Source organism: Dendropsophus ebraccatus, chromosome 12, assembly GCF_027789765.1.
Source record: "Dendropsophus ebraccatus isolate aDenEbr1 chromosome 12, aDenEbr1.pat, whole genome shotgun sequence".
Taxonomy (NCBI): domain Eukaryota; kingdom Metazoa; phylum Chordata; class Amphibia; order Anura; family Hylidae; genus Dendropsophus; species Dendropsophus ebraccatus.
The window spans coordinates 75,785,335-75,807,866 of record NC_091465.1 but is presented as its reverse complement, the minus strand read 5'-3'; the positions used below and the strand labels follow the sequence as shown (position 1 = coordinate 75,807,866).

At 44.7% G+C, this 22,532-nt stretch overlaps 1 protein-coding gene across 2 annotated transcripts in view; it reads left to right on the top strand.

The window, feature by feature from the left end:
• The window catches only part of ERF (ETS2 repressor factor), a 97,679-nt gene extending 77,243 nt beyond the window's left edge, over window positions 1–20,436 (top strand). For both annotated transcript variants that reach the window (XM_069946473.1, XM_069946474.1), the window contains 3 exons: window positions 15,800–16,034; window positions 17,799–17,914; window positions 19,121–20,436. In XM_069946473.1, coding sequence (XP_069802574.1) covers window positions 15,800–16,034; window positions 17,799–17,914; window positions 19,121–20,262 — 1,493 coding nt within the window. In that variant the 3' untranslated portion in view covers window positions 20,263–20,436. The remainder of the gene's footprint in view (window positions 1–15,799; window positions 16,035–17,798; window positions 17,915–19,120) is intronic.
• The last annotated feature ends 2,096 nt before the right edge of the window (window positions 20,437–22,532 follow it).

Below are 22,532 nucleotides of genomic sequence, written 5' to 3'. Positions count from 1 at the left end.
TTCCACGGGCCAACAGTGAGGAGCAAACGACAGCTATCAGCGCTCGTTTGCTCCTCGATCCCTAGCGATCACCCAGACAGCCCCCACCCCGGAGCTGCCCGCGGCCCCTCCCACACTCACCCGCTCGCTGCAGGCACATGGAATAGCGGTGGCAGCGAGCGGGTGAGTGTGGGAGGGGCTGCGGGGAGCTGGGGGGGGGGCGCTGCCCAGGTGATTGCCAGATCGTCCACGCAGCCAATAGAGGATAGTGGATAGTCTATAGATAGAGGAAAGTCTGCTGCCGCCGCTCCTATTCCTTGGAGCAACGGCAGCAGATCGCTGCTATCCTGGTCGTTTTTTTTCAACATGTTTGAAAGACAAGCAACGCAATGATCAGGCTACATGAACGATGTGGGCTGATCGTTGCCTTCTATTCCACAGGACAATTATCAGCCCGATAATCGTTCCGTGGAATAGGGCCTTTAGGTGCAGCTCACCACAATGTGTATGATATAGCAATATCTGGTCACGTGTATGTTGTTGTTTTTTTAATACCCTTTAAGTTCTTAAAGTCCTTCAATTGTTCTTGAGCGCTATTCAGCTGTCTTGAGCATTTACTTTAATCGCTAAGCCCCGTTGTTGTTTACGCCATTGTCTTGTCAGCCGCTAAACCTGAGACACCTATGACACACTGCGTTTTGTACGCCTGAGGCAGAACTTTTGTGAGTCTTCATAATAAAGTGTTTTGTTGCAGAAGTAGTGCAGGCATTGAAAGTGTGCCCAGCAGATGGGCACTGTCCAAGACCAGCTCTGCAGCGAGTGGGGCCTATTTGTTTCCAGTTCAGCGTCTGGACTTTTATCTAGTGTTTGTGTCAGGCCTCATGTGACGCTTGGCAGTGACTGCCAGCAGTTGAGTGTAACGTGCATCCCCCATGGGCATCCTGGCACTGCCAGCATCCTTACAATTACTTGTTATTCTGTTTGATGTGCTGTGTCCCTGGGAGCAGCAAGGGTGTAAGGTGTGGTCATTGTAGGGATTGCCCACTCCCCCCCCCCCCCCCCCTTCTCTTTCCATTTCTGCAAAGTTAGTAATTAGTTCATTGTGTAGCGGGATGCCCACCCCTCGCTCGTGGGTGCCGTGCCGCAGCGCCGTCTTGCACACAGAGCCCCATTGAAGTCGGCTCTTAGGATACATTCAGACTGTGATGTCAGAGGCTGGTAACTTTTCCCTTTAATTAGGGAGAACAGGCCGGACTGTGTGCCTGAGTCAGACTAAGGGGGAGGGAGGCTTGTTTGGGATGGAAGAGGGGGGGGGGATTGCAAGAGGGGGGAGCATGAGCTGAGGAGCGCAGTGATTCACCAGGAGATGTGGGGGCTCATTTCTGGACGCCTGCCATGCACAGGCATGGCAGATATGAAACACGTGGCCCACCCGTGCACTTAACCCAGTCTGTGCCAGTTGGGGAGCATACCCCCCTCAGTTTACCTCTATATTCATCCTTGGAAGTGCAGCCGCGTCGCACATGTGGTTAACATCAGTCCATCGTTGCTTTCGGTCTCTGGGATCTGGCGACATTGTAAGTGTCCGAGTAAACACTAAGAGTTAAAGGTTACTGTGATGGCGTGACTGGTGTCCAGGGGTTAAGTGCCCTTGTGGAGTGGTCCAAGCCAGCTTCTCCTATCAATAGCCCCATTGTATGCAGTCACCCCCACCCCCACCATCCACCTCCTCGTTCCCCGTGAGCTGTGCTTTCTCCAGCTGGACTGGTGTGCTCAGCGCGGCCAAGTTTAAGTGGATTCTGAGGATATCAGCACCTGGACTGTTTAGAAAAAGGCTACATGGCCACTGTACGTGTTTGGTGTACAACAACTACCAGCATTGTGTTACAGTCACACCATTCGGAGGTTGGCGATTAAAGGCTTTCACCATCCTCCTGTCTTATAGTGATGAATGTCCTTGGCTTTCTAGGAATCTCTTCACTTCAGGTCAATATCCAATAATCGTATTGCTCCCTATTATCGGTCCCTATTTTATTTTGGATCCAGTGCTGACTTTCCCCGTATGTTTTGCCTAGATTGGTCCCTTGTGGCTTGTGTTGCTTGGTATACATAAACGCCAATGGAAATAGTATGTCACTTCCCATTGAATTTCATGGAGTTTAGCTATGGCGCTGCATCATTGGGTATACCAGTTCATGAGAGCTTTTGCCGATTGGCATATTGATCTATATGTGCAGCACGTTTTATTCCTTCTACGGCAAAACTTGTCGCCTATTTGTGCAACCAAATGTAAACTCAAAATATTACTGGGTGTCCACAACTAGAAAAAACATTTTTATTTATTTTTAATAAGCCATGTTCTTTCTAACCCTGTACCTTTTGATTATTGTGCCTATTTCTAAAGCTAGCCATGCATTTCTGATAGCTGTTGGCCAAGCGTGCGTACTTGGCGAGGGAGCAGGGCATTCCTAGGAACACTCATTTACCTGATAATTGGCCCATTAAAAAAACAAACAAAAAAAAAAACCGGTCAGCCAGCGAGCGCTTGTTCATTGGCTAATTGATTTTTTTTTTTTTTATTTTTTTCTCTCCATGCAACCATATAAATTCTCTGTACAGGGGGGTGAGGCCAATAATGCATTTAAATGGCACCATGAATCATTGGGCCTTGTGAAGGTTTTGGCTTCCTGTCCCTCGTTGAGCCATGAAAAAGGGGCTTAAGTTGTAGACACACCTGGTGGAAGTTTATATTCCAGTGAACAAAAGGATCAGGAAGTTAATATCCACCTTGCCTCATCCTGCGGTTGAGCAAACGTCAGTCGTATCCATGTTTTTCTAGACTCCCTAGACTTGCCGAACCTTGACAGTTTCCTCAAGTCCGCTCAACACTACTCCTTGTATGTTGGGTGTGTGGCTGTTCCTGTGGATTTGGCAAATATGTATCAAAAGGTATCTCCTCTTCACAGCATAGGGGGTAATGAGCTGATCAGTGGTAATCCAGCTGCCGGGACCCTCACTGATAACAAGAATGGCGACAAAATTCCTCAGTTGGGAATACCCTACCTATTAATGGGTATAGCCGGTTTAAGATCCTCGGCTGAATATTCCAGACCCCTTTATGATGGCACTTACTATAGAGAACAAATATTGGACTGGTTCTAGGTTACATATTTACATACAATGGTACCAGGCTCCTACAAACATACAAGACTCACACGGCTCTTCAATGGTAATCCATGTGTTAAGGCCAGAGGAAATTCCCTGCAATCTTATTTATTTTGGTATTACGAGAAAGATGGTGGCGCAGAAGGCGGGGCCTGGAACAAAACTTTGGCCCACAGGGCAGTCAGGGATACAGTCCTACAGTAGAAGGGGGTGTAATGGAGTCTTGGCACCTGTCCGGCCCAGTGCGTACAGGAAACCTAAAGAGGAAAGAGATGAAAAGGTCAGACACTAAGAGAGTTTTCACCTGGGCACAGAGCCAAACAAGCGAGAGGGCGGCCGACGGCTTAACCCTTCTGGGTGGTGAGACACCGGCGAGTGACGGCAGAGCCAAATGTCTCGAGAGGTTGTTGAATGTCCTGTAAACCGGGGGGAGGAAGGAGACTTGTTTAGTAGACAAAATAATTTTTCTATTTTTCACCGAATCTTAACTTTTTGCCATCCTGTAGCCCTTCTACAGATTTCAATAATTCTCTGGTTTTATGGCGTCTATAAATCTCCGCGTTTGGACGCGATCTGCACTCCAGTATTAAAGCGGAAAGTTTCTGGCACAATAAATTGGTCTATGAGGCATTTATTAAACGTAATATCTTTATTCTAGAACTGTTTAATAATAGATTTCATTTTTTTTGTCCAACCAGTGGAGCGGTGAATTGTAGATCTCCATTTACAATGTACGATAACTTATGTCACAGCAACAGGAGACCCATTGAAGTTGCAAAAAAAAATAAAAAATCTTTCCCTTTTCCAGCTTTGGTCCTGTTGCCATGCACACCATTTTCAGAATGAAAACTCCAGCTATGATATGCTTTAGCGCTGTCTGCCTATACGTCCGTGGTCGTGCTGCAACAGGTATCACTGCAACAGCGTAGAATCTCTCAGGGAGATGAATGACAATTATAGAATTTTTTTTTTTTCTCTTAGATACAGCTGTTCATACTTTCAGGGATTTTTTTTTTTCTTGTGTGTTTTTTTTTTTTTTTTTTTTTTTTTTATTGTCAGACCCCTGACTGGCGTCTCTTCAGCAGTCACGCATATGACAGCCCCTACACTAGTGTCTATTTCCTACAGGGTGCAACTGGCCAGCTGCACCGACAGGCACACATTGTGTCGCTCCATACATTCCTATGAGAGGCGACATTGTGTGCAGCGGTGGCATTGTACAGCCAAAAAGTCACAGGTCATTTGCTGCAGTAACTTTTTTTTTTTGCCCGGGTGAAAACTGGTATCAGAGTCAATGACATGTAACATGTAACCTTCAAATATTTTCTTTGAAATTTTAGAATTTTTATTTTTTAACTGAAACTTTTTTTTTTTTCCCTGTAGACCTCTCTGAATACACCTCACCTCCCTGCCCATCCCTTGCCTCCGTTGGGCTCTGAGGGGTTAATGTGTGGGTCTGTGCTGTATATTTGGTGCAGTTATAGATCTGGGTGTATTTTGCTTCTTCTTATTCTTGAAGTAGTTTATTTTTAGCCTGCCTTTCACTCTCTTTCTCTGTATTTCCCGTTGCTTGGAGACCGGCACTCGTTTCTCTTTCCTCCCCGTTCTTACGACTGCCGCCTCCCATTTACATTTACTTTGCACCCTTTCGTTGCTGGTGACTGTGCCGACATGTCACCTGGGTGATGGTTGGCCTGCGAGAGTCATCGGGGCCTTAACTTTAGTACCAGAGTTGCAAGTTCTTGGCTTGTTTCTCTTGGAAGTTTTTTCCATATGGTAGGTCCAGCAGCCACTCATCCTCTGTCCTAATGGTCGTTGTTCCTTAGGAAGACTGGCCCTTAATTTTTTATTTCTACTATACATCATGAAATTTGTGGAAGACATTTGCTGCATTGCCACCACCTTCTTAGTTTAGATACACACAGATTGTAGACTCGTTTCTCACTAGTCAGACACCCGTAATCCATTAACGCAGGGGTGTCAAACTTGCGTCCCTCCAGCTGTTGCAAAACTACAATTCTCATCGTGCCTGGACAGCCAAGGAATGATGGGTATTATAGCTTTGTAACAGCTGGAAGGCTGCTGGTTTGACACTTGTGCATTAACTAACTTTGTGATCGGGTTATTGATCTGATTGAAACCTTTTATCTGATCCCTTACTTAAATAGAGAAAATGTAATTCTCATCATCCAGCAGTCTAGTTGTAGCCTGTAAACGACAATTAGTAAGTAAAGGTAACCCATCCTACAGATTCACTTTAACAGTGCGATCACACTGAGGAAAACGGGCTGAAATTCCGAGCGGAATCCCCGCTGCAGACTCCGCTTGGAATTTTGCCTGCCTCACTGTCTCAATGTTATTATAGGGCACTCTCGCTCTCCGTTGATCTCCGCTCAAAGAATTGAGCGGAGGCGGCCTATACATGACGTTGAGACCGTGAGGCAGGTGGAGTTCCTAGCAGTGTCCGCGGGAATTCTGCTCAGAATTTTCGTGTGTTTGCTCAGTGTGAATGTACCCTAAATGATAAAAAAAAAAAACTCGGTAAAATAAAAAGCATTGTATAGTATTTTTTTGTTTTTTCCTTTTTCCTGCCAAGATGTGTACATTTTACAGCAGAACACTCCGTCCGTGCTTCCTTCTGTTCACTCTAGTGTTTGGGTGGAGGTTCAAGTGCAAGACCCCTACCAATCAAAACTATGACATGTCAGATTGTTCCTAAAAGGTTAAGGAACCCTTTAAGGGCCTCCTGCATAGGGCCAGTAATGGGCAAATGGTTGGTTGTTCATTGTCCTATATAGAAACGTCCTGTGATAGATGACAACTTTCCGTGTATGGGCTCCTTAAAGGGGTTATCCAGCGATACAAAAACATGGCCGCTTTCTTCCAGAGACAGCACCACTCTTGTCTCCAGTTCAGGTGTGGTTTTCTTCATTCTTTATATTGGAATGGACTTATAAAACCTGCACCCAAACTGGAGACAAGATTGGTGGTGTCTCTAGAAGAAAGTGGCCATGTTTTTGTAGCACTGGATAACCCCTTTAAGGTGTGGACCATACGTGGCTGATTTTTATCTAGTGTTGCTTCCTTTGCTGGTCCCCATTGGTAAGATGTCTACATGCAAGTGATATGCAAATCTGATATATAGAATTAGTAGATGGATAGTATATAAATACAGTACTGTAATATGTTCGATATTTGTTTGTAGTCAACATTTACTTCTCCGATGCTCCCATCCCGATAGGTGTCCTTTCTTGTCCTGTGGTGGGTTTTGATCGTCTTAATTTAAGGTAGCCCCCTCCTCTGCCAGCAGATGACCTCACCCTCTTAATGCCTTTCCCTGCGTCCTTGGCTTCTCTCCTGTCTTGCTCCCTGGCGTCCATTACAGGGACGTTAAATTATTGATGCCTCCTGATTTGTTTGGGGTTTGGGGAAATGGCAGAACCACAGAACGGCTCCTCCTCCCTCACCTCCCCCTCTATAATGTTTACAGATAGGAAGCATCTCGGGAAATAGCGGGAGATGCTGGAAGTTATAGATTTGGGACGGGTGGGGGGGGGGGATATGAGTTTGAAGAGTATCCTGCGGACAAATTAATTTTTATACTGACCGCAGACATAAACAGGACATATTAGAGGTCAACGCGCAGTACAAGTGTGTTCTCGCCTTTTGCTTGCAGGCACGCCGTCTTATTTTCAGAAAGCACCTACACATGAGTAACAATAGCCCGTCCTGTCTGGGCACGTTGTGAATAGTCTGTGTCTGCGTTGGGACATGTGATGTGGTTGGAAGGTGCATGGGTCACCGAGGTGTTTATGTGCACATTTTTACGTGAGTCTGAATAAACATCAGATTTATCAAACATGGTGTAAAGTGAAACTGGCTCAGTCGCCCCTAGCAACCAATCAGATTCCACCTTTCATTCCTCACAGATTCTTTGGAAAATTAAAGGTGGAATCTGATTGGTTGCTAGGGGCAACTGGGCCAGTTTCACTTTACACCATGTTTGATAAATATCGCCCATTGTCTCAAAAGTGGTCAATTGAAGTGGCCTGAGTAAAGGTGAGTAAACAGCCTTGCGCCCCCTTATGTACTTAGAATGTCCCCTGCTGTATGGCAAAACTATGAAGTACCCTTGGAGGGTATCAAACCAAACAATAGAGCTCAGTAGGCACTTAAGGTTCCAATTGGTGTTGAGCGGACTTGCCCAACTACTCGGGGTCAAAGAACTTTTGCGAAACCGAACACTCGGCTTTTGACTTCCAGCGTCCAGAGAAGTTGGATGCTGCCTATGGCTGTATCCCTAGGGAGACATTAAACTTTCCCAGACACCTGGAGGCAAATGGCGAGAACGTTGCTAAAACCGAACAGTTCAGCAAGACCGCTCAACACTAGTTCCAATAACTGACCTAGCTGGGATTTGTCTGAGCATGGTTTGGCTTAAGAATTGGATCGTAAGCTCTGGTGGCCGGCACCATTCTCCCACTGACGTGTTCTCGTCATTGAACAGTATTAATAAGGCCTTGTTTATGGAGCAATTCACCAGTAAACAACTTGAATGGCGTTACAGGGGCAGCAAATTGTCGCCTGGTTGGTGGTTGTTACATCAGCGGTTGTAGTGACGCAGAATGCATCTCTATATATTATCCCACCTTAATAAATAAACGCGAGATCATATTTAGTGGATTAGTCACTTCCACACTCCTCCTCCATGTGCAGCGATTGACTCATGTGCTTATCGCTCTATTTCCAGATCTGTATAGATGAGCGTGTGTCATTGTTTGCTGTAAGTTCTCTCATCTTTGTTTCCCTCTACCAGGAGGTTCACTTAAAGGATCACAGAAAAAATACAGAGAATTTATCATTCGAATGAGAACATTTAGAGAAAGCGAGGTGAATGCTAATATGGAAGCCATAAGCTCTCCCTCGAGGAATGTTACACAGCTTTCCAAGGCTCCTGAATGACCATTCTGTAGTAATATACCTCCAGCTATTAGCTGACCAGGATTGGGTGACAACTACAATGCTCTGAAGGACTATTTGGTTGCCACTCAGCAGGGAATCTTCCAGCTCTAAATCATGCTTAGAGCTCAAGTGTCAAGGAGGCAGTGCCAAGCTGCAGAATACACCCTTCCCCTTACACCTCACTTCCTTCCATGATTGATGTACAGGGCTTGGCTTCCAGCACTGAGCCCTGTATCTTGGTCATTGAAAGGGAATGGTTGGAGAAAGATAAGGCGTGCATGCAGCAGCTTGGTGCTGCCTCCTTGAAATATGAGCATAAATTAAAGCTAATAAATTCCCTTTTTTAAGTTTTTTTTTTTTTTTTTTTTTTGGAGTAGATGAATAGGTATGTTTTACCAAGATCAGGAGCACTATCTGTATACAGGTTGTGTCTGGTATTTATAGTTTTATTCCCATTCACTTAAAAAAAAAAAAAAAAAAAAAAAGTTGAAGGTGTAAAGCCCCATTATTCTCGGGATCTTGGGTGTCAGAGGTCAGCCTCCCACTGTAAAGTGATTGCCTATCCGAGCAATATACCACTGCTTTATAGCTGTTAGTGGAAGTCACCAAAATAGGCTGGATCTGTGATCCACCAAAAGCTATGATGTCATAAATCTCTGGGTATCAACTGAACTCCTTAAACATCTGTGTGTGATAACCCATGGATTAGACATCTAAAAGTGAGCGTTAGAGAATAGCGAATATACAGTATTAATGACTAGAAGAGCTGCCCAGTTTCCCAGTACTGGATCCAGCTTTTCCAGGCACACATAGTGGAGCAGCACGGAGTTCAACGGCAGCCGACTGCCGAGCTAACAAATCATTTTACTTCATTACGGGTAGCTTCACACGTACCGTATTTTCTGCTGTGGATCCGCAGCAGATTTGACTAAATGAATATACACAGTATTAAATCCGCTGCGGATCCGCAGTGGATTTTACAGTGCGGATTTAATGCTTTGTTTATTCATTTAGTCGGATCTGCAGCAGAAAATACGGTACGTGTGAAGCTACCCTAAGGGTACGTTCACACTTACCAGATCCGCAGCTGATTTTCTGCTTTAACACAGTGGCTGTTGGCAAAAGACTTAGTCAGTTGACAGCTGTCGCCCCTCCAATCCCCCTATACACAGGAACACTCATTCGATCCAAAAGTTCATGTATTCTAAATAGAAATAGGGTGGGCAAAGGCTGTACTAATTGGAGTAATTGTTGGCCAAACATATAGTAAAACCGTTGAACAAATGTTTGTTCTTTGTTGATCACCAGATTATGCACGCTAAAGCCCTAACCTACTGCTAAAGCCCTAACCTACTGCAACACTTCAGACAGCGGCTTGTCTCTCAGAGAACAAAAGATTTCGGCAGTTAAAATCCGACATACCTGATTCTTGTATACCCCAGCATCATCTGTCAGTAGGCCGAAATACACATTAGATAGTCGGACTGTCTCACTGAAATTGTATATATTTTTTAATGTGTATAGGAACCTGCTAACAAGAGCATGCAATCTAATCCTCAACCCCACTCAACGTGTCGAAAAACTGTAGACAGAAACTTAATTTACTGGGATGTATGTCTCGGTATGTAAAATATCTCTCTCCTGTAGAATAATCTTTTCATCTTTGACCTGCGTAACTAATGGACAACTGTCTGAGTCTGTATGTGACTGCACAACCATCCCCCTTCTTGTTGGTTGATGATTCTGGAACCTTGGTCAATTATCTTGATGGTCTTGACATCTCCTGAGGTTTATGAGCTGATGAGGAGCGTCTACAGCTGACAATGCATTTGGCCGCTTCCTGTTGACTGGTATGAGGGGACATTGAAGGGTCCAGTTGATGTTTAATCCGGGCGGTACTGGAGCGTGGTTCCTCTTGTCTGCCTTTGGCCAAGTGGACTTTTGGATTTTTAGTCCGGATGTGATTTTCCAGTTCGTCTCCCTCAGCTGTTGATTCCACCACATCTGTAAACATTTTATTACACATACTTTCAGCCCTTACAAAAGTGGTAACGTTAACAGAATGTCTTCCCTTCCACTTCCCGGCAGACCAGGACGTCCAGTGAATGCGTAGAAGAAAAGAGTCCTTTGTGTGTTGTATGTCTCTGCACACCTCGTGCCATGTTGTGTGACTGCAGGCACGTGATCCAGCCTCATAAAGACGGCTTGTGCTATCATGAGCTATAGTTGTGAGACCTTACATAAATGTTTATAGATGGTCATCGTCTGGAGGAGCTTAGAGTTCTTATGAATGTTGGCGAAATAACTCCGTTCAGCTTGGATTTGTGTTTTGTCCTTCTTATTCCAGAAGAGATGTCTCAGTCTTGTCGGGGTTCTGGATTTAGAATGTTTTGGAATTTCCCCAATTCTTGTATTCTCCACCGTAACCATTCTTGCTTTTAGCGAGTTAAAGGTGACCCTGCCGCTTTGTTTTGCTGTGTGAGGGTGCGTTCTCACTGAGGAATCCACTTGGAGAACATCCGGCGGATTCCGCCGCTCGCATTTCCATTTGTGCCATGGACTCCATTCTATGGTCTCTGCTCCCGCAAGTCCAATGAAGATCCCACACATTACGTTCTCGGTGCGTTCTTGGTTTTCCATGGCTAACTGAACTTCCAAGTGTGGAGTGGCCGTGATGACAAGTACACTTTAAGAACAAAAGGATTGGACCTGTTCAAATCCACCTGCCAGAACCTCCATTCTCCATCGCAGTTATTGGGTTCGGCCAGCATTTACACGTTTATGTATGGCCACCTATAGACACCATTGCTTGATAAGTGATGACATGGTCTACCTGCTGGGATGACCTCCATCACCTCTTTATCTGCTGTGCTATGCAAGCCAAGCCATTGGCATCTATATACATCTATGTCATGGATGTAGTTCAAAGCTTTTTCAGAAATGACTAAGGCCCTTGGGGGTTATGTATGAATGTTCATAGGAACGTTTGTTCACGATTATTGCCCTGTGTTAAAGACCTTGAGATCATCCGACGAACAAGTAGACGCTTGTTTGATGGCTAACCAAATCTTATAGGTGACACTAAGAATGTTTTTGGTCGGTAGCACATCTTCCAGTTTAAATAGGGGACGTGTCGCTGACAGTGAACATGAATAGCAACACATAGGGGGAGATTTATCAAAGGCTGTAAGAAAGTTATGTGGGCTTCTATTTAAAAATGTCATGCGTTCCAGTATTAGCTGCTGTATGTCCTGCAGGAAGTGGTGTATTTTTTTCTGTCTGACATAGTGCTCTGCTGCCACCTCTGTCCGTGTCAGGAACTGTCCAGAGCAGCAGCAAATCCCTATAAAAAAAAAACCTATCCCTATAGAAAACAGTCCCTGAGATTGACACACTGCTCTCTGCTGCCACCTCTGTCTAACTGGAAAGAGTATACCACTTCCTGGAACACATACAGCATACATAAGTACTGGAAGGCTTGAGATTTTTAAATAGAAGTAAATTGAAAATCTGTATAACTTTCTGACATGAGCTGAAAAAAAAAGAAAATACCCTAGTACCCCTTTAATATGAGCATACGCCATTGGGCACATCTTTCGCGCGCAACTTTACAAGTGACTGTCCCCAGGAATGACTGGGAGAATCCAACATGGCAGATGAACCTTGTCATCTCTTATGTTTTTGTGTATCAGGAGTTTATATATCGCAAACTCATTCTGGTGCTTTATAATAAAGTGTAAACAATCTTTGGACCCTCTGAACTTCTAATTCAGTTAGCGAGACCCGCTTTCCTTTTTGATTCAATTCTTTAACGTTCCCGTCCTATAGACCCTGCTGTGACTGTTCTAGGTTGGCAGGTCCCTGGCTCGATGCTATATGCACATCTATTGATCTGGAAGGGCAAGGATATTTACTGGAGTCAGGAAGGATTTTGTTTTCCTCCGAGAACCGGAATTGCCAAGTGGTGGACGGCAGTGTTTTTTTAGTTTTTTTTGTGTGTGTTTTTTTTTTCTCATTCTTTGCCGTCTTCCTGCAGGTCAATAGATATCGCCCAGTAAAGTATAGAACAGGAAGGATGAGGGAGCAGAGTCTGCTGCAATCTGAGAAACTTCATTATCCTTCAAGCCATAGAATAAACTTGTGCTAGTCTCTCCCCCCCACCCCCTTGTCTCTCTAAGTATGTATGGATTGATTGCTATAAAAATAGACTCAAACGCCAGTTTATCAAATCTGTGTAACCATAGTATTTTCGTTATTTTAATTAACAGGGCTGGATAGGAGTAATAGAAGGTCATAGACTACAAAATACTAGCTGGCTATACGTCTTAGAACTGAGCCAAGTATACATATGTTCTCAGTTTAGGAGAGGGGGGTAAAACTACTATACATCGAGGGCAGGGTAGGGAACCTTGGCTCTCCAGCTGTTACAAAGCTACAACTCCCATCATGCCTTGGCAGGCATGATGGGAGTTGTAGTTTTGCAACAGCTGGAGAGCCAAGGTTCCCTACCCCTGCCCTTGGGGGTGGCATATCCCCCTTAGGAAAACAGGCGTGCCCAACCATAATTGGATTCCCCATAGATATTGAATAGAGCCACTTGCCTTCCATTCTTGGGGTGCCAGCTGTCAGATCCCTTAGTTTCCCATATACTGTCCATACTTTACATGGGCTCTTTTTTTTTTTTAATCATAATACCTGAGAACTAAAGGAATGGACATGTCGATCATGCTTGGTCGAGCCTTCCTTACCCTGACATATGCCATCATGGAAGAATCTGAATACCTCTATACACATTAGATGGTCGGCTGTATATGATAATATTGCAGTTCAGTGCTGGGTTATTGGATTTAATGGATTACCATATTGCCGGAGGGCCCATTCCTAGTGGTCATCACCACCTGTAGATTTCTGATAGTCAAGGAAAATCACTGGGTCCATGCTCTTCTAAAGGCCCTATTCCGCAGAACGAATATTCGGCCGATATCTGCCGCTACGAACGATAATCGTCCCGTGGTATAGAGTGCAACGATCAGCCGACATCGTTGATATCGGCTGATCGTTGCAGTCGCTTGTTTTTCAACATGTTGTAAAACAAGCGACTGATATAGCAGCGATGTGCTGCCGTCACTCCGTTGAATAGGAGCACCGGCAGTAGACGCTGCTATATCCTATGGGCTGCCCGGACGATCAGCGATCCTCCGAGCAGCCCCTCCCGCACTCACGCGCTCGCTGCAGCCACGTTGAATAGCGGGCGCAGCGAGCGGGGAACGAGGAGCAAACGAGCGCTGAGAGCGCTCGTTTGCTCCTCTAAACGACTGGTGGAATAGGGGCATAACTCTCTAGAAACGAGAGCCTCCATTGACGTGTGCTCAAGGACGACTCCGACACGAGGGAAGAGCGTTTGTCGAAAAAAACCTGTCCTTGAAATTCTATTGTGAGCGCAAATAAAAGTATCTTTAATACAGTATTCATTCCTCGGCTCCAATCCCCATCCATACGTGTACGTGTGATTGATATGATCAGCCCGTCTTTTATAATATTACACTCTTAGAAACTTTGGGCCCTTTTAAGAGGGACGCTAAGAGGCAGCAATTGTTTCAGCTTTATGCTATGGATGAGCATCTTTCCTCGGGTGATCGCTGATCTTGTACATTAAAGATCTTTTGCCGGTGACATGCCACTAAGACGTCCTTCCGACGCCAACCCCAGACAGTGTGTATAGACCATGACTATAGCGGCCAAAGTCTTCTGTTCCTCAGGGCTATAGGCTTTGAATAGAGTGCCAAGGAGAAGGCTTGATCCCAGCCATGGTCTTGACTCTGGGAGAGACGCGGGACCATTCGGTGATCATCAATGGGTCCAATTTATAAGGCCTAAATAAAATTCAGGGGTGAAATGTCTTTCATAAAAGATTGAACACAAAAAAGAGGTTGTTAGAAAAGATTAAAAAAAACACAGGAATCTAGAACTTTACTGAAAGAGTAGTAGATGCTTGGAACAAACTTCCAGCAGATGTGGTAGGTTTATCTTCAGTTAGTGAGTTTAAACATGATTGGGATAAAATGTATACTACAACTCCCAGCCAGATCTATAGTATAATAAAGCTTTGTTGCTGCTTGGTATCGGGTTTGTGTTTTTTGGTCTACCTCCTCAGCATCATGGTAGCCCTTGGTACCAGCATGTAGGGACATGAGTAAATGGAGGACGTGATGGGGCAGTCCCCCTTCTCGCCAGTGCCCCCCACCCCCTCTTACTTCTGTACTCCTGGAAGGAATGTGCAGGAGACGGGCCGCTCGCTCTGCCCTTATAAGAAAAGGGCCTTTGTGTGGGATGGTGTGACCTCAGTTGGGAGCTATTTGGTGTGTGCTGAGGATGGAGGGAGCTGTGAGCTGGCAGGCCGCACCACACACCACAGCCTCACATGTTTAAAGTAGGTTCACGTGGTTACGGGGGGCAGGCACCGACCCATCCTGCCTGGGAAGCCCTATCATCCATGCCCCCCCCCCCTCGCTGGCAGTCAGCACTTTACAGTACGCTGGGCATTTACGGCAGTACCTGTGCCCAAAAGGCCACAAATAGCGGAGATCCCAAAATGAATAATTGTGTAGGCTGAAAACCAGGAGTGAGATAGTTAAAGGTGAATGGATAAATTGGCAGAAGACATATGTATGTATGTGTGTGTGTGTGTGTGTATATATATATATATATAATTAATATATAGCAAATGGCTATCTTTGTACTGTTATCAAATGCAGATATTCCTAATTTTAAAGCAGTGGTCTCCAATGCAAAACTATCACTCCCATCATGCCCTGACAGCCTTCAGCTGGAGAAATCCTGCAATAAAGCAATCTCAATCCAGTCTTTAGTCTGGTCTATAGGGGTTTAGGCGCATATAGTTTTTAAGAAAACCTAACTCTTATTGAATTTATCCTTGCTCAGGTCACATGTTCCTGTTTCCATAGTTCGGAATGATTTAGCATTTGAATCCCTCCACCTGGAGAAGATGGATGCAGCCCGAGAACTGCCTGGAAAACAAAGGCAGTCCTTGTCTTGGGTTGTAACCACTTCTCCCGGCAACGGGATTCAAATGACGATCGTTTGGGTTTGGCGGGAACGCTCATCTGACACCCATATTTTCTATAGAGAGTCACTACACATGCCTGGCCACCAGTTCACTACTGTTATGGTGATCACTGGAGTTGTCACTCTTCTTGACTTGCATAAAATTCTGCATTCCTATGGAACATAATAAAAATATTTTTATACATAGGCTTTTTGGGTGATTGGTGGCGCCCCCTATGGGCTGAGCATAGCAGCCGTTTTAAGGCTCTATTACACTGAGCGATTATAGGCTGATATCATTCTGTGTATTATTGCCGGTGTTCTAATTGTAATTAATCAGTGCCTATCACCCATGTAATAGGGTGGGAATCTATAAGATTAGTGGCAGGGCTATTAGAAAGCACCACTTTTTGGAAGTCAAGAAAGGGGTCACTTTGCATTCCTGAGAAATCCATCAGTATGACTATTATAGTCCAGTATACCCCAATGAGATGACTGACTGACCCGTTATGCTACTGACACCAGTTCGGAGGTGGCATTTTACCCCATTATGGGTTGTTTATGCCTCCTTTTCTTGGTGTCTCCTAATATTACAATTCCTTTTAATAAACTTCTCCTTTTGTTCCAGGGTTTGCCTTTCCTGACTGGGCCTATAAGCCGGAGTCCAGCCCGGGCTCCAGACAGATCCAGCTCTGGCACTTCATTCTAGAGCTTCTGAGAAAAGAGGAATATCATGATGTCATCGCCTGGCAAGGAGACTATGGAGAATTCGTTATAAAGGACCCAGATGAGGTGGCGCGGCTATGGGGCGTGCGCAAGTGCAAGCCTCAAATGAACTATGATAAGCTGAGCCGAGCACTCAGGTAAGATTGCGCTTTTATTTAACCAGTGCAAGAGCAAACATCTTAACTCAACATATCGATCGGGGTCTGAGTATTTAGACCAAACCAAGTGCTACAAGATGGGGAAAGTGCATGGCCAAGCGCTTCTCTTTCCCCTCTCTGTGCACACGTCCCAGGTGGTACAATAGACTTGCATTGAGAACCCGTCTGGAAAACAGTGACTGTATGGTGAGGTCCCCATAATGGCACACCCTAGTCTAATTCAGAGGAAATTAACCTGTTGCAGTACCACAGCTTCCAGTATGCACTTTATATTCGTTTTTTGTGTTTTTACGCCCTCAAAATAACTTAAGACACAAACGGATGCATTGATGGTCTAACATTCCCAGTGGGTGTAAGCGCCTCCCGGTGACGCCCTGTTATTGGAGATATTTTTGTTCCAGTTTATATAGGGTTACAAGTTGACTGGATCCTACCCTCACCTATTTACTTCTCATACCTGCGGTGGGAGGTGTAATTATAAGGTCCGCGTGTCTCCAGTTCACCTGGGGGTTCAGAGAAGACAAGTTGTTTAGCAGAGGGGTAATTACTGGGTTCCATCTAGCAAAATATACCCCGGGCGAGATAACAGGCCTGCGACTGTAAGGACAAGCAATCCCTTCTAGGTGACTGCAGATTAAACAGGCAATTATTTCCCCCCACAATTCCCAAATCTGACCATGCTTATTAATGTTTTCCTGTTGGAAGACACCTGGAAGTCAGGGTGAGTTACACTTGGAGGTGACTGGAGATTTGGATGTAATATATTTGGCTGCTGCCTGATCATATATTGCAGTTTCAATGAATTTACATTCATATAACCTATCTGGGCCATGTATGCAGAGTATATGTTGGCATACCTGTAAAAAGTTGCACCAACGTGTACTGTGGCAGACCTGTTGAGCTTCATCGCCACAAATGACAATGTTCAGTGTATTTCCCAAATGTGTACAGTTTGCTGCGCTAATGTATGGACTGAATGGGCCCTTCGAGGGATCCTCTAAGTAAAAATGCTGATCTATCGGAGTTCAAGTGGACTCTGCTCTGTACATATTTTACGGGTGGAATTCATGTAAAATTAAGCGTAATGTCCGATTGTGTTTAATGGCATTTACGCTCTGTTGTTCACATGCCGGAATTTACACGCAGATTGTTCCGCCACGGACCTGCTTTCCGCTCAAAGAATTGACATATCAATTCTTTGGGCGGATTCCACTAGAGAAATCCCATAGACGTCAAATTTCCCATCTATTCCACCGAAGAGGAAATTTCAAGCCGAAAACTTTCCTCTTCTATTCCTCAGTGTGAACATATGCCAACTTGTAACTTATTGATTGAAATCCTAGCTCAATGATAGGATCCCATACTGGACTTGTTGGCATGGACAGACCAGATATTTCGTTGGTTAAATGAGAAGTTATACTGATCATTTTGCCACATTTCCGTGCTTGTTTTAATCACCAGACCTCATTTACTGTGTCTTCTATACAAGCAATGATGTCATTATGGATGACATCCTTGCTACAACCAGGGCTGGGCTTCTGCAGTCCCATTGCACGAGAGCGTCCCCTGCAATATCCATTTTATTAAAAAAAAAAAGTGTATAGAGTTACCTAATCTGCAATTATGTTGAGGGAAATTATTTCTCTGGCTCTCATAATTGGGATTTAAAATTAGGGGTTTTTTTCTGTTGCTATAAATAACCTTTTTAAATATTTTATTTTTTAATTATTTTTTATTTTCCAGGTATTATTATAACAAGAGAATCCTTCACAAAACCAAAGGCAAACGCTTCACCTACAAGTTCAACTTTAACAAGCTGGTGTTGGTTAATTACCCCTTCATAGACATGGGCATGACCGGTAAGTCTGCAAAACAGAAGCCTCGATAAGACATTAAAAGGGGTATCCTAAGGGTCCATTGTCTGCTAAACATTTGAAGCCAAAGCCAGAAACTGACTATAAACAGAGATCAGGTCATAAAGGAAAGCCTGAAATTTCTCCCCTTTACAAATTTATTCTTGACTTTGGCTTCAAATCTTTGGCAGATAATCTTTCTGTGTAAATGGACCCTAAGAGTAAGTGGCTGAGGCCAGTGACGTCCTCACCTCCCCGGTTCCAGCGTCTGGTCCCGTATCGCGGCGCTCCGGTCCCTGCTGCCCGGCCGCTTCCTGGTCTCTGACGCAGGCTTGAGACGTGACGTTTCAAGTCTGCTCAGCCAGTCAGTGATCCCACCTCCGTCACTGACTTCCTGAGCGGTTTTAAAACGTTGCGTCAAAGACCAGGAAGCGTCCGGGCAGCGATACTGGACCCGCCACTGGAACCGGGGAGGTGAGTGGATGTCACTGGCCTCAGCCACCTCCTCCCCGGCCAGATCGAAAAAAAAGCCCCCACCCCCTGCCGGAGTACCCCTTTAATCCACTTATCCCCTACCCACAGGATAAAGAATAAGTGTCAGATCGCAGTGGGGTCCGACCACTGGGAACCTGAATGGGGACCCCTTTTTTGAATGGAGCAGTACATCGAAATTGTGTGCCACAGCTCAATTAAACCTCCTCCTCTGGGCCCCCAGTAGGAGCAGGGGTTATGGATTATTAAGATTAGAAAAAACACAGCTTCTTTCTTGCAAAAACAGTGCCACCCCTGTCCTCAGGATTTGTGTGGTATTACAGTTTAGCTCTATTCACTTCAATGGAAATGAGATGCTAAACCAACACCCAAACTGAGTACAAGAGTTGCGCTTTTTCTGGGGAATGAAAAAAAAAATGCAGCCATGTTTTTCTAAAACTGGATAACCTGTATAACATGTCTATGTCTGCCCATGCTGGGCCGAGTAGTCATTTGGGCAGTCCTGCTCAGCGATTTGACGGGTCTCTATATGTACTCTATTACACAGATAGCTGTGAGTCAGGAGTAGGACCGTCCAAATGACTTGGTTATCTGGGAACGTTTCCCCAAAGCTATACTATTCGCCTATGATCGCAGATTGGACTTTTAACGCTAATACTATAAGTAGTAAAATCTTGTGCTTTGCCTCTAATGGTTCCCTCTTTTTGTCTTCCCTTATAGGAGGGCCGGTACCTCAGAGTGCTCCCCCTGTACCATCAGGAGGAACTCATTTCCGTTTCCCACCCTGCACCCCTTCAGATGTTTTGTCTCCTACTGAGGAGCTGCGTTCACCAACCCTCTTCTCATCTGTGGCACGGCGCCTAGCCCGTGGATCAGTCAGTGACTGCAGCGATGGCACTTCAGCTAACTCTGAAGTAGAAGAGAGCCTGAGCGAGGAGCAGCACCGAAGAGGCCCTGGGCCTGACATCCCAGCATTCAGAGGGCCGCCGCTTCCTCGACTCTCTCATGAGGGCATTTTCAGGGTCTACCCTCGTCCACGGGTGCCAGAACCCCTCAGCCCATTCCCAGTGTCACCTATGGGTGCTCCTACTGGCCTGTTGCCCCCACAGCTCTCACCTGCCTTACCAATGACCCCTACTCATATGAACTATACCCCGTCACCCACTCTGAGCCCCATGTACCCAGGCGGTAGTCATTTTTCATTCAACCCCGAAGACATGAAGCGTTACCTTCAGGCACACACGCAGAGCGTGTATAACTACCACCTCAGCCCACGGGCATTCCTGCACTACCCCAGTATTGTGGTGCCTCAACCACAGCGCCCAGAAAAGCCTCTACATTTGCCTCCCGATGAGCCTCCATTCAAATTTAAACTTCAGCCTCCTCCTCTGGGTAAAAAGCAAAGGGACCGACCCTTGGAACCTAGTTCATCTACCTCCTCCTCCGGGGTTCCACAGATTAAGGTAGAGCCCATCTCTGACGCTGAGGAAGATGAGGAAGAACTCATGGTGGAGGTGACAGACATCAGTGAAGAAGAGGAAGAAGATGAGGAGGTGTTTAAGGCACCCACAGCACCAGAGCAAAAACCTCCTCCACCGATCCCACCTGGAAGGGAGGAAGAAGCGGTCAGCGCAGGAAGTGAAAGCGGCCGCTGCATCCCTCTTAAGTTGCGTTTCAAGCGTCGTTGGAGTGAGGATCAACGTCTGGAGGCCGAAGGAGCAGAGGATTCGGACAAAAAAGTGCGAAGTAATCAGGAGGAGCCAAAGCTCCCCCCACAACCAGGTGGAACCCTCTGTAGAAGGGTGAGCACCGATCTCCAGAGAGCCACAGAGGAACTGTCACTGGAAAGCAGGGATTCCTAATGGAGGACTTGCTGGGCCCACCATGCGTAGCCTAGTCACCTATATGCAGATTGATTCCCATTGTGGGGTCTTGTTCCAGTGGAATTTATTCCCCCCAACCCTAAAAAAAAAAGTCCTTAGGTTCCCTGGATGTAAGGACATTTGTTTTTATAATCCTATTTTATTTTTATTTTTTTTTTTGTGGGGGGGGGGGGGGGGGGGAGGGGGAGACTTTAAAAGAAGAGTAAAAAAATGACATGAAAATAACTGGGTTCGCTGTAGAAATGCTTTTATTTTTTAACATAAGGAAGTTGCTTTAAATGATTTCACTTATCATTGGGTGGCCGTTTTAACCTCCTTTTATTTCGTACATATGTAAATATTCCTTCCCTCTGCATGGCATAAAAGTTGGGACGTTAAACGGGGTGCTTTTTTTTTTTTTTTTTTTTTAATTTTTACACATTTAAAAAAAAAAAATCCAAAGGAAGTTTTATTCCTCAAGTATGCCCAGGCCCTGCCCTTGCCAGCTTAAGACTGGTGCTTTCTCAGGTTTTGGGGCGGAACACCCCCTCATTTCACCCTGGGCATTCACGCACCCCCAGCATTTTTGCTGCCATCTTTACCATCAGGATAGTTAACTGTTTCACTGATCTGCCCCTGCGATGCCTTTCCCGACAGGAAACGGTTAATCCCACACATCACTTTCTTTTCATTAGGGTTGCCTTAAAAATCTGGAGTTTTATATAATATTGTATAAAAGATGATTTTTCATTCTCCCTGTCCCCCCCCCCCCCCCCCCCCCCCCAACGGATTTTTGTAAACTTTTATAACCTCCCCCTTCTGCTAATTTGAACTCCGGTGTCTTTTTTTTTATTTTTTATTTTTATTAAAATAAAAGAAATAGTAAAAAAATGTAGGGGTGTGTTTTAATGTATCACCCCATTAAAAGGAAAAAATATATATATATGTAGACATGTAATAAGCAGGTCTATTCCATGGCCAGATATGTGGCTTACTGAAAACATAATTTTTTTTTATTTTTATTTTTTTAGCCCACCCTCGAAATATTTGACTTTTACTCACAGGAGCTCTGGTGACGCTGTCATTTGCAGGGTGTATGTTGCTGTAACCATAATGTTCTGCCTCCATGTAAAATATTGTTTAGAAAAAAAATAAAATTCTGTCCCTAACTTTTTTTATTTTTAAAACGGTAATGTTACAATCAGACCTACACAAATGTGCCTTATCCAAGATGACCTGCAGGCTGCATCACTAATAGTCTTAAATACACATCTGCCCCAATTATTCAACACCCCACCCCCATGCAGAAATGATGTCCTCTGCCCATGTCACTTTTTTTTTTTTACAATGCTTGGCCTTTTTAAAGGATGTTACAAAGCTCCTGGCAGACAAGGGGTTAATAAATCTATAACACACCATTGTTTGACAGATTGTCCCATGTTGGGGATATAACCAGTTCATTGATCTCGCACATGAATTATCCGACAATGAATTGTTGTATTAGACATACCAAAAAAATCTTTGTATTCAATGAGGTTTGGTTCTTAGAGGGGCGCTAAAGAATTTTTATTTTTTGCTTTAAAAAAAATTCTTTTAAAAATCTGATTACTGCTGCAGTCAGAACAGCGATGCAATTTTGAAATTTTGAGCTGGACTTGTTGATACACAGCTTTATGATTTTTTTTTTTTTTTTTTTTTATGTGGTTGCTAGGCAGCAGGTCTCTAGCAACGAGTCTGTCTGCAATTGCCACCATCCTGCAGCGGTAATCACATTTTTCATGAAATTCTTGAGCCTAAAATGAGCCTGTCAAACTCTGGGCTCTCCAGCTGTTGAAAAATTACAATTTCCACCATGCCTGGACAGCCAAAGTTTTAGCTTTGGCTGTCCAGGCGTGATGGGAACTGTAGTTTTTGCAACAGCTAAAGGGCCGCGAGTTTAATGCCTGTAGCCTAAAACATTGGGGGAGATTTATAAAACATGGTGTAAAGTGAAACTGGCTCAGTTGCCCCTAGCAACCAATCAGATTCCACCTTTCATTTTCCAAAGAGTCTGTGAGAAATGAAAAGTGGAATCTGATAGGTTGCTAGGGGCGACTGAGCCAGTTTCACTTTAAACCATGTTTGATAAATCTCCCCCAATGTTTCTGAGCTGAAAACACCCAAGTCTTGGCATTATTTCCTAGTTTTTTTTTTTCTGTCACGTTGACCAGAGTTTAATAAAGTTTAAGAGAATTCTCCTTTTTAAAAATTTGCTGTTCCTGTGTTAAATG